At 37.8% G+C, this 13,156-nt stretch overlaps 1 protein-coding gene across 1 annotated transcript in view; it reads left to right on the top strand.

Moving 5' to 3' along the window:
- The window catches only part of VAV3 (vav guanine nucleotide exchange factor 3), a 352,245-nt gene that overhangs the window by 168,560 nt on the left and 170,529 nt on the right, over nucleotides 1-13,156 (top strand). The window contains exons 5-9 of the mRNA XM_058538664.1: nucleotides 3,573-3,681; nucleotides 5,404-5,496; nucleotides 7,793-7,861; nucleotides 9,629-9,732; nucleotides 11,040-11,139. Of these exons, the coding sequence (XP_058394647.1) occupies nucleotides 3,573-3,681; nucleotides 5,404-5,496; nucleotides 7,793-7,861; nucleotides 9,629-9,732; nucleotides 11,040-11,139 (475 nt within the window). The remainder of the gene's footprint in view (nucleotides 1-3,572; nucleotides 3,682-5,403; nucleotides 5,497-7,792; nucleotides 7,862-9,628; nucleotides 9,733-11,039; nucleotides 11,140-13,156) is intronic.

Below are 13,156 nucleotides of genomic sequence, written 5' to 3'. Positions count from 1 at the left end.
CTTATCGTGTCTTAAAATCTCCAAGAACTCTCCAATCTTAAGCAAGATCAATCGATGCTGATTGTCTCATTGAATTGGCTACACTCTTCATAAAGTGACTGTAAGATTACTGGTAATATAATCAAATTCTTTGAACTATTAGGAAGAATATATTATTTCTAGTGCTGTGATGATGTTCTTTTTTAAACTCTACCAGTTGTCACTTATACCTACTAATTTTTATAGCCTTCCCCCATCTTGTTCTGTTATGTCAGGATAAATCCTGCGGGGATACATTCCTAGCTAAATTGGAGAAAACTTGGGATCCTGAACCAGTTGCTGTAAGATATCAGTTCATGCTCTGTGAGATGCAGTCTGCTTAAACTCTCCATCTGGTGGTGGAAGGTCCAAATGTGGTGTTATTCCTGCAAATGCTTGCTTTTGAGTTTGCCATGACAACTTGATTTTTAGTCTTAGCTTTGTTATGATCTCTGTGGGCTCATACACTTAACTTTAACTTTTGGGGGTAAATTCACCCAATGGGCAGCCCTTGGAACAAACACAGGCCTGCTCCCCACTGCAGAGAGAATCATTCTCTCCTCAGTTGGAGAGAAGCAAACATAGGAGGAATAGAGATGGTGTGAGATGGCTAAACTGTACAGTGTCCTTGCTTTTCCTACTTTTATGGTCAGGGTGTCAGATATGCCCATATATAGGTAGCCTGGACACAGGAAAACGAATGTAGATTACTGTTGATTTATTGATCGTTTGAAGAATCACAGTCCTCCTCCCCACAGGCGTCATCTTATGCAAATCAGAAATTACTGACCAAACCGTGAGTAAGAAAAGCTACTTTAGTATGGGATTGAATAACAAAACCTAAACTGTTCTAGCCCAATCTTGAGTGTGTGGTGTGTGTGTGTGCACACTCACGTGCACACATGCATGCATGTGTGTTACTCCTACAATTCTTAGAGAAAAATATGTGTGAATTTATACACTATGTGCCTCTACGCTCTTGGGAAATAGTCAAAAGCAAGAATTCGGGAAGATGAGTTTTTGTCGGGGGGTAGGGGTGTTAGAGGGTCAGAGGCGGAGGGCTGGGATTAGGAGTGCCAGAGAGATGAATTTCACAGGGCTGGGATTAGGAGTACCAGAGAGATGAATTTCACAGCCTGTCTTCCTTCTGAACAGGATTCCTTTGATGCTAGAACTTGTTCCTTCATCATTTCTTATCTCAGCTCCCTTATGAACTCGTCAGACCTTCCTATCCTTTGATGTGTTGTAGAAAGTGCTCAAGCCAATTTAACTGCCCTACTGTTGTCTGGTTAGATTGCCTGCCTAAGCCCCTGAGCATGGAAATTCTGGAACTGCCAATATGACTTACCACCTGCTCTGTTTTCCAAAGTAGAAAGCTGAGAGGCATCCTTCACTCCTTTCTCTTCTCTCCCTAATTCTGAGTCACCAAGTCTGGTTGACTCTGCCTGACACAGTCTCCTAAGTCTCTCTTTCTCTCCTCGTCTGCCTTTACCCTAGTTATGGCTCTCAGTATCTCTCACCCACAGTATCTCATTTCTTGGCTTACTGATCTCCCTGCCTGTCTTCTTCCCCCTCTAGACCAACCCTATATAAAACCCCTGTTGATTCCCAGATGCCCAGGGAGGGCTGAACTCACAGAGTATAAGGCCCTTCATAGTTTGGTTTCAACTCTTCCCTCTGGGGGCCCCCCCGCACTCACCTGGTCACTCTGAATGGAACTCCACTCCTCACACCGCCAGGCTCTTCTCACCTCTCTGCCTTTGCACATGTTGGTGTTCTTTGTCTGGAATGCTCTTCCCCTCTTCTCATTCAGTGTGTGTCACCCCTGAGGGCAGAAACTATGTCTGCCTAGTCTGCAGCTATATCTCCTGGAATGTAGTATTTATTCAGGAAATACATACTGAGTAAATTGATAAACACATTCAAGATCCAGTTCAGATGTACTATCTTCTGTGAAGCCTTCCCTGACTTCCTTAGTCAGAGTTATTCTTACTCTTTTTTCTGGTCCTATGCTCTACACTCATCTCTTTTGTTGCGCTTATAGAATTATGTGCTGTTCTCTACACTAGACTATGGGAGAATCCTTGGATCTTCTTGCTCTATGCGCTCTTAGCACTGAAGAGTCTGGCATTCAGTAGGTTCTTAGTAAATGTCTGTGGGTGGTTGGATGGGTGGACAAGTAAGGCTAGAATGAATGTTTCTCAGAGCAGAGTTCTCTGAAACTCCTGTTACCACCAGATCTCTCCCCTTTAGGCACCTTCCTTTCTTCTGGGTGTTTGACAGTTCATTCCTGTCAAATGCTTCCAAATAATCCTTCATGACAAACACAGACAACCTTGTGATTGCACCTACTTTGAAAAATGCTCCAAGTTGCAGAGTGACATTTACAGTTACAGTGTTTTTATTTTTGTACACATCAATTTATAATATTCTGTCTGCACAGGCCCGAGAGAAATAACTAAGGGCTGACAGTATTGAAGGAGTTGAATTTCTTTTTCAGAGAGATGGCAATGCTTCTTTCTAACATATCTAAATTTATTAATCTCAATTCTTTGGGATTATTAGCTAATAAAAGATATTTATAGAGGTCTTGAACTGAAAGGAAAAACCTAAGGAATATTAACAGAACATGCAGTGGGTTGGAGTCAGCTGTTTCCACTTTAACTGATGGGTTTAAAATCTCATATGAAGAGTTTAGGGAAGACATCAATCAGTCACTAAGTGCTCATGGAAACTTTAAAAATAAGGATTGTTTTCAACTGTCAGGAGACCAGCGGAGGGTTTTAAATGGTTTTTAAAAATGTCTTGCAGCGGTTGGGACCATTTCTTTAAACAAAACACAAACAAATAAAACAGATAAAAGTGGAATCTGGCTGAAGGAGGGCCTGTGGGTTCCCTCTGAGTGAGCTTGAAAGAGCCTGGTTTGAAAACCACTGCATTTGATATTGACAATAGTAACCTTGGGGAAACTGATGCTTTTAAAAGACTATAACATATTAGATCCTCCCCAGCTCCCCTGTCCTCTCTGTATTATACCCTTTAATGTAGATGAAAACTGAGGCCTTAAAAGATGAAAAATGGGAGGCAGTATGATAGAGTGACTGAAATACTCAGAGTGAAAGACAGACTCGGTTCTAAATCCTGTCTCTGCCATGGACCAGCTGTGTTATCTTGGGCAAGTCAAATAACCTTTTGTTCTCTCAACTTCCTTATCTCGATAATGGATCGAATAATAATGCCTACCTGATAACGCAAAGCTGGGCCTGGTGAACTAAGTGAGGTAATATATGCAGAGTGATCGTTTATGTGCTTGTACACAGTAAGTGCCCAGTGAATGTCAGCTGTCAATCCCATCATTGTTGGATTCTGTTGTTGTTTGTCATTGTTCTTATTAGGAGGGACAGGCCTGTAATGTAAGCCTGTTGACTCTTTCCACTAATTCCGCTAATTTTATTTCCTTTCTGGATTTTCTGCTGAAATCCAGTAGGTTATTTCTAGCTATTGCACTTACCGCATAGTAGAAAATGACCTTTATATTGTATTCTTTGTTTTAGTGAAACCCACATGGAAGATGAGGAAGGTCTGTATGACTGTGTTTATGGGGAAGATGAAGGTGGAGAAGTCTACGAGGACTTGATGAAAGCAGAGGAAGCCCACCAAGCTGTAGGACTTTTACTTGCCTTGCTTTTCAAGTTACTCTGAGTATTTCATTAGGAAAGTGATTCCTTGAAAGACTAATTAATATAATTATTTATATAACTTATGCTGGAATGCTTTTTGGTTTTCTTTTTACCTTTGCTTGCTTAACATATATAACCATGACTTGTTATTGCATTTGGAGACATATAAACATGGCATTTTACAGTTCAAAACAACCATGGGGACTCTCTGGTTCAATCCTTTCCTTTTACTAGTAAGGAAACCGAGTCTGAGAGATAAATGACGTGCCACTCAGCTAAATAATGTCAGAATGGCAATAGAACTGTTAGGGGATCATGAAATTATATTGTTATGAAAGGAAATCTTTTCTTACAAAGCAGGTAAATCTTCTTTAAATTTGATGTAGCATAAAGTATATGTTAAAGAATATGTCTTCATATTTTTTAGGGGTTGACATGATGTATTTTTTTCTTTTCTTTCATGATAGGTCTCCTGGCATTTTACTATTTTATAAACTTAGTTTCAGATATTGTCATAGTCAGTATGAGCCCTCAAAGCTTTATCTGCCATTAAAATATCTAAAACATTCAGAAAGAATTACTTTGAATTATTTTCTTATCTATAGTTTGAAACACACAAAAAAACCCTCAGTTACTTAGGCTTTTATTAATATGGTCTTCTTTTTCCTAAAGACTTTCTTCATCAGCTGGGTGGTAGTTTAGGTTTCTTTGGGGCTGGTGGGTTGTCCAGTCCCCCAGATGGGGAGCAGTAGCTTCTGTGGGAAATAAGTTACCTGGCCTCTGTTTGGTAACTGTAATGAATGTGTTCTTTAACCCACTGTATGAGCTGACAGGATGCCTTTGGCGGCATTTTAAGAGTGTTATTAGGTGACAGAGTATCATCTATACGCCCTATAATTATCAACTGCTTAGAGTACCAGCAAATTCTTCAGTGTTTCTCCCAAGGGCAGTCTTCACTCAGCTGACAGTGCCGGGTTGTTTGTATGGGACAGCGTTAACAGTAATAATAATGTAAATGCATAGGGTCCTTCTTCTGTACTCCTCAAGGTGCTAAGTGCTTTACAAGGGTTATCTCATTTACAGCTCCTTGGAGTTGGTACTGTAATTCTCTCATCTTTTATAGATGACAAAACTGAGACACAGAGAAATTAGGTAACTTGTTCACAGTAACGAGCTAATACCAGCAAAACTGTACTTGAACCGAGTTCTATCCGATCTCAATACTGTTGATCTTCATACTATGCTCTAGTACCTCCAGTTTTAAACACCTAGTAAAAGAGCCAAACACAGAGATGTTAACCCTTGAAAAAATGTTTGAAGATTTATATTTACCAAATATCCTTTTATTATTTTTGCAGTTGTTTCTACAGCACTTGTAAAGAGTGCCATGCATTAAGGAGGCTGTATTACACCATTGTGTTGTTTCCAGATTCAGTAACATTTATAATAAAAGAGATGTTTTAATTTAAAGAGTGTATAACTCAGAAACTTATTTTTAATTATCTAAAACTTTTTCATTTATATTATTCAAAATTTAAAAAAAAACAAAGATACTTCACAAATGCAGTTATTATATCTTTCAGCTATGTTTTATTAGAATGGAAAGCTTAAAATCAGCAATAATTTTGATATCTTTCTATTTACTATCAGATAGATTAATACATGGATTTATTAAATAATTTTAATTTGATAATTCTAATTGCAGAAATGTCCAGAAAATGACATACGGTGTTGCTGCCTAGCAGAAATTAAGCAGACAGAAGAAAAATATACAGAGACTTTGGAGTCAATAGAAAAAGTAAGTTATAAGGTACTATTCTTGATGCCCAAATATTGCCTTATGTAGTTAATATATTGGGCTCAGTGTTTCTACTGTATATGTGTGTGTGTGTATTCTAATTTTCAGTAGAATTTTGGATTTAGAGATCTCAGAGCAGATTTATTCATTCCATAACTATTTATTGATTTCTTAGTATCTGAATGCACTATTTGAGGGACTAAGGATATGGCAGTAAACATAGCAAAATTCTGTTCCTCATGACATTTTCTCTCTCTCTCGGGAGGGTTTATAATGTAAGCAAATGTACGTCAGGTGGTGGTAAATTTTCTGAAGAAAAATAAGGCCTGGGAAGAGAATAGGGATGATGGAGGAGGGCTGGAATGATTTTATAGAGAGGGGTAATAGAAGGCCTCTGTGATAAGATCATATTAAAGCAGACAGCTGAGTGAATTGAGGGAGCAAGCCATGAAAATAACCCAGAGACAACAGTTCCTGGGAGAAAGGCCCTCAGATAGGACAGTGTTCAGTGTGCTTCAAGGAACAGTGACAGTCCAGGTGGCTGAAGCAGAATGAGTAAAGGGAACAGTGAGATCAGAGAGCTGGTGAGCCAACAGGTCATGTAGGAGCATTTGGGAGCATCTAGCTCAAAGCTGGAGTGTTTTGAGTAGAAGTGATATGATCTAATGTAAGTTTTTAACAGCTCATTCTGGCTTTTGTCAGGCAAGAGTGGAAACTGGGAGGAAATTTAGAAGGATATTGTGGTAATCAAGTTGACAGAAAATGATGGTACTGGTAGAGGTGGTAAGGAGTGGTCACATTCTGAATAAATTTTGAAAGTAGTGCCAAATGGATTTGATGATGAATTAGGTAAAGGATGTGTGGGAAAGAGAGCAATTGGGAATGCTAGGTTTTTCGCATGAGCAACTGTGTGTATGGTGAAGATGGTTACAGAGATGGGAAAGGACAGGTTTGGGAATCACAAGTCTGTTGGGACATACTAAATTTGGAATACCTATTAGTTTCCATGGGGATGTGTTGAGGAGGAAGTTAGATATATGAGTCTGGCATTAAGGAGAAAGATTGAATTGACATATATCTTGAGCCATTATCATTACACATGGCATTTAAGGCCATGGGACTAGATGAGATCACCTAGGGAATGAATGTTGACAGAGGAGAGGTTTGAGGTCACCTCTGGTGACTTTAACATTTAGAGGTTAGGAGAATGAGAAACAGGAGAAAGTTCTGGAAGTTTAGGAAAAGAGATGAAGGTATGGAAGAGTTGTTTAGGAGAGTGGGAGAGTAAATTGACTAGGGAAATGTAGTAGGGTTATGTAGCATTACAGACTCAATTGTTTTTTGTGATTATATTTAAAATTAGACTATCAATAGAGTTCATGTTTAACTTCTTAGGTAGAGGCACAAAATATAATGCAAGCTAGATTTAATCAGGGTTTTCATTTTTCCAGAAAAGCACAATGGAAGAAGAAAGGGTAGGGGTATATGCAGGGAAGCGACTTTGATGATGGTTCATGTAGTGTAAACTGCATAAAGAGGGAAGCGGGGACATGAGAGATGTGGGATGGTCAGTGGATTGGCAGACCCAACAGGATTGAAGAATTCCTTGAAGGAGTGAGCTGTAAAGGTAAGAGGTAGTGGGTCAGAGAGTTGATTGCTTGAAATTAATGCTATGGAGCATATGCAGTTGTTGATTATGACAAGGTCTTGGGATATGACTGCAAGAGCAGGGAGCTGAGTTATGATGGAGTGCAAGACTGTTGGAGTTCAGGGAACACAGAGGCCAGGCTATTGGAAAGATCATCTACACAGATACTGAGATTGCCAAGAATGAAGACGGGAGTAGTAATAGAAAGAGATACAACAGAATTAAAATTCTCAAGGAATGAGGGGGATGATCCATAAATTGCATAAGCAGAGTATTGATCTCAGGGATCTAGAATCTCCACAAGGCATTTGAGGGATATTTTATATCAGTCCTCAAATATGTCTCCAAAATGTTACCATTTTTTGCCAATTTGGCCAGTGGTGTTCTCTTTTTTCTTACTTTCAGCAGCATTTATTGTCTAAACTTTCTATTTTATAGTATAAATGTATTAACTTATATTTATGTCTGTATCTCTGTTCAAGTATAAATGTTTAAGATAGAGAAAATAGTTTTTGCTTTTTTCTTGGTATTCATAATACTGATAAACAATTGACTTTCAATAAATATGTATTGTTTATTGATGAAAAACTATTGTATAGATTAGGATAAGTTGTGCTTAATTATTACTTCTCTGTTTTCTCCTGGTAGTATTTCATGGCACCATTAAAAAGATTTCTGACAGCAGCAGAGTTTGATTCAGTATTCATCAACATTCCTGTAAGTAAAAATATGCTAGCTAAAATTGTGGTATATACTTCTATAAAATCCTCATTTTCTATTTTAATATTCTCCTGTATTTTTTAAGAATTTTGAGACTGTTTTTTGCCTCCTGAGTTCTTATAGCCTTGTTTTCTAGACATAACTGATATGTCATATCATAAACCAAAAGTCAATCAGAATGTATGCTGAACACAAATGGATAAGTAAGATGCATGTATTGTCCCCGACTGCTTGTCACGATGAGGTAGTCTCGGCTAATCCCTGGTGTTACTGTCTCTGTGTCTTGTGGGAGTCTCTTCGGCCCCACTCCCTGCCCTGTCATTCCTCCAGCCCCTCGACTCCGACTTAGAGACACTGTCCTGACTCCATCAGTCTCCTTCACTTGCACCATTCCTCCACTTCCTTGGCCTTTGCTTTTTGGTCTTTTCTGCTTCTAGTTGTATGGATCTAAACTCACATTTATGTAAGCATTTCTAGGTTCAGGGTACCTTACAACTATCTTACAATCCTAAAAAGATTTATCCAGAAGCATAGAAGCAAACCAACTGCTATGCCACTGGAGGTCATGCTAGGCAAGATGCACGTTCTTGGACCTCTAGAACGGGCTTTGATTTTAATATATAGCTTTTATGTACAGTATATAAGCTTTTATGTTCATGCTTGCTTGTATCACCTGAAAGGTCCCTAATATTTTGATTCTGTTATGTTCAGTGTTGATATGCACAGTTGGTTAGCTGTGGCATGTTGCCCTTTTCCCTGATTTTGGCCAAATGAAGACTTTCCCATTGATTTGTAACACAGCAGGAGGAAAAGATCACAATATCAGGTGAACATTTAACATAAAGCAAACTGCACGTTCTAGGAAGATGAGGATCTTGATAAATATGGTCATTATAACTTAGGACCCACTTGACAGTCCTTATTCTTATGGTTTTTTTATACTCCTCAACAAAGTGACAGGGCTAACATAGTCATGTTTTCATTTTCTCCCTTCTAAGGAAAGGGCATGCTGTGACATCAGTGTGTGCTCCAAGGTACATGGGAAGAGATAATGGGAGAATTGGCACCCTGATTTGAATTTCGTCATTTCCTGGCTGTGACATGTATTTACTGCCTGACTGAAAATTACTTGTTTATCAGGAAAAATGTGAAAATCTGGCTTTTGAGTTGCTCTAGTAAACTGCCTAGTACAATTTATTTGCTCCTTATTTATGCCATTAGTTATCTCATTTCAAGTAATTTAGTCTGATTATTGTTAGCTTAGCACCAGGACACCACTAATTGACCAAAGTACAAATCTACATTTCTATATCCCGAGGACATGAATCATTACTTTATCCTGTCAATAAAACATTAAGCACTTGGATAGTTTTATTTAAAAATTTAAACTGATTATAAAATGAAAATGAGCTGTACATATTTTTATACAAGGAATAAATTACCTTTTAATAACTAGTGAGATAATTTCTTTTTTCACAGGACACTGGCTTTTCAAGTCAGATCTGAAATTGCTATTTCTCATGTACATGGCCTGTCTCTCCCTCTCTCCCCTCCTTCCCCTCCCTTTCTTCCCTACTTTCCCTGTCTTTTCTCCCCGGTCTCCCCCTCCTCTTCCTCCTCTCTTTACTGATGGAGCAGGTTTATATATTGAGAGCATTCAGCATAGACTGGAATGGCAAGTCTATCAACAATAGAGATTCTGGGTTTGGGGTGATTTTTTGGTTCTGATTCCTAATTTTCTTTGACATTGTTTTCTTTTCTAAGGAACTTGTAAAAGTTCATCGGAACCTAATGCAGGAGATTCATGATTCCATTGTAAATAAAAATGACCAGAACTTGTATCAAGTTTTCATTAACTACAAGGAAAGGTAACTTTTAAATTTAAAATTTTGTGGCTATTAGTTTGTAATTATAGTGAAGGTTAGTATTAAAATTGCTCATGAATAGCTGTTACTACTGTTCATTAAGATACTACCTAGGCAGTAATTAGAGCATGGGACAATTAATCTCAGGGTGGTAGTTTGAGCTCTATATGTATATCAGAAAAAAAAAAAATTAAAAAAAAAGCATTCAGACTTTTGCATTGCCAGTCAGAACATGCAGATTTTTTTTACAGACTCTGTCACTCTGGACTTCTGTAGTTCTCAGGAAGTCATTTTAACTCTGAGCCTCCTTTTCTCCATCTGTAAATATTAGGGGTAGATTAGCTGGTACCTAGTGCTTTTTCCAGCTCTAATACTTTATACTTCTCTATTTTGGAGTATTAGATTCACAGGTAAAGTCAGTTTCCTTTTCTAAGTTTGAGAAAAAAATCTGAACAACTCACATGAATTAAAGTACCAAGGAATTTTGCTTGAAATGTAGTTCTCTCTTTTTAAATCAAGCCCTATAGTTCCTAGTACTGACTAAGTGGCTAATGAATTGGTTTGCATCAACAATGAGATAAACATTAACTTATTAGTAGTTTTTTTCCAGTAGAGAGTTAAACAATAAATTACCTGGCCTCTTTGCAAAATATCCATTTTACTCCAGAGATAGTCTTCCTGAAGCAGGCTCAGACTTCATGCAACATGAGTTATCTTCTATCCAGCACAGTTCAGCCCTCTCATTCCCACTTTTCAGATAATGTATTTTCCTTAATTAAAAAGTAGGAAGGAGTAGGAGGTTTATTAATGAGTGGAGTTGTAAGTAGTGATTACAATAAAATTCTAGTGTAAAATAAAACTATCTAAATGTGAGTAAACAGTAAAAAGGTGATCTCTAATAGGAACTGAAACAGAAATTTTTAATTTTGTTTTTGTGGTATATATGCATACTCAAATTAATAGTCATTAAGCCAGTTTGTAAAATCTATTTGCTATAAAATTGTACATGGAATTAATCCCATTCAAATTTAGAAAGAAAAATTAGTCATTTTTTATACCATAAATATGAGTGACACACATTCTATGACTGTATGTATGGTGTGTATTAAAAAGAACTGAGAAAGCTGAGGATCAGTGAGATTATAAGTAATTTACCCAGGGTTGCCTAGGTAGTAAGAGGTGAAGGACAGGTAAGATTTGCCTGATCTGCCTAACTGTGGTTTTAAGTAGATGGAAATTCTGCCTCTTCCCCTTCTACTTCATTCCTGGTTTGTTCTACAGATTTCTTCCTCTCTCCTCTTTCCTTTCAGATTGGTTATTTATGGGCAGTACTGCAGTGGAGTGGAGTCGGCCATCTCTAGTTTAGACTACATTTCTAAGACAAAAGAAGACGTCAAACTAAAATTAGAGGTGCCTGTTTATTTTTTGTTTTTGTTTTTGTTTACGAAATAAAGTAAAATAAGCCTAAAAGCAATATATTCCTTTTCATGATCAATGCAATAGTAAATTTCCCCATATATTCTAAATATAATTTCATGTCAATTTTATAAAATATTTTAATAGATAAAATAATATGTAGTAGTAATAATAACAGTAGTAAAATCTAAGACTTATGGCTCTGTGTTTTACATGCATTATCTCATTAGGTCTTCTTGACTCTGTGAGATATATGCACTTAACTTTCTTATCTTATGGATGAGAAAGCTGAGGTTCAGGGAGATTATGAGTAATTTACCCAGAATCACCTAGGTAGTAAGAGATGCAGGATGAGTAAGATATATGTAAGATAATGTATATGTAGATTTAAAATGTTTGTTAAAAATATAAGACATTTAAGTTCAGGCATATACAAATGTATGGATGTTGCCTATAAGAAGGAAGACAAGACAGATGCAAATATAATATGCACTGTGACAAGCACTCGTTGACAGGGCTCCCTGAGTAAGACTGAGTGATCAGTTTAGGTAGAATGTAGAGGATTTCTCTGAAGAGGTAGCATTTGAGTTAGGTCACTGAAGAATGGGGTGAGTCTTGACAAGTAAGATTCCAGGGAGAGCATTCTGGAAAAATTGGTATGTCTTGACCAGAAGAGTTGGGAAAGTCTGAGAAATGGGGAGTAGGCCAGTATGAACAGAGCACGTGGTAACAATGGAAAATAAGTCTGGAAACAGTGTTAAGTCATGTTTTTTGGACATCATGCTTTTTTTCCCCACAAGAAGAGTTGTGCACTTTCAAAGAACTTTTGAAAAATTATTATGTTTTATGAATTATCATCTCAAATAGGTTATCCATATGTTTGGGTTTTCTTAAGTTTCAGGTAGGGGTATAGAGTCAACTGGTCAATGACTGTGTGTGGCTTAGCTGGCTCTTGAATATCCCCTTTGCTTCTCTTTGTTCAGTTTATCACTGAGGTCAGATGACGAACAGGGAAAAAAGAGGCAGATGATTTTCAAATCAGAACCCCTTCATTGTTTTAGCATACCTGGTATAATTTCATAACTCATAACTCCACAGAGGGGAACGATTGGTTAGAAAGTTTGCACATCAACAGGCTACCAAGTAATGTACTGACTCTCTGTCATGGATCTTTTTTCCTTACCTCTTACAATCCTTTGATGAAACAGACCTTATGTCTGGAGATGGTTTGAGTCACCACTAAATAACATCCTGACAACCTTGTTAGCGTAAAGGGTTCCTGCTCCTCTTTGGAGATAGAACCTCATAAGTATGGAACTATGAGCCACCTTGACTCAAATTAAAATATGATGGTAAGATAAAACTTTACAACTTACACAATTAGTTCCTAATAGAGCTACCATTAAAGTAGTTTTTTTTTTTAATGAAGATGTAAAATTCTGGCTCAAGACAGGAGTCAGCAAGTTGTCAACCAACCCTTCATTATATTCTCAGCATTGTTTGAATGTTCCTCTCTCTTCTTTCAGAGTCACTGTCAAAGCCCTGCCCACTGACCATTCTCTGGGATTCTAGGTACATAGTTTGTGCAGTCACTATCAGTCTTAGGAAATGAGAGGACCTCAGGCTGAGTTTGAAAGACTCAGGGTGGGGTACTGCTGCTGTCATTTCCTCATCTGAAAGGCCCCTACCTCTGACCAATGGCCTGATTTGGAAGTACAGTCACGTGTCGCTTAATGACAGGGATACGTTCTGAGAAATGTGTCGGGTGATTTCGTAATTGTGCGAACGTCATAAAGTGTACTTATACAAACCTAGGTGGTATAGCCTACTACACACCTAGGCTATATGGTACTAATCTTATGGGACCACCGTCATCTATGTGGTTCTTCATTGACGAAGATGTCGTTACGCAGCGCGTGGCGGTATTTAATCAGATACTTACTGTAATACCTCAGCAAATACTCTTTGCTGGAACTGTGTTCTGCGATTCTCAGCATGAGGCAGGGAAAGC

This window comes from Diceros bicornis, chromosome 4, assembly GCF_020826845.1.
Source record: "Diceros bicornis minor isolate mBicDic1 chromosome 4, mDicBic1.mat.cur, whole genome shotgun sequence".
NCBI lineage: Eukaryota > Metazoa > Chordata > Mammalia > Perissodactyla > Rhinocerotidae > Diceros > Diceros bicornis.
Note: the sequence above shows the minus strand (reverse complement) of the source record. Positions and strands in the feature narration are given on the sequence as shown.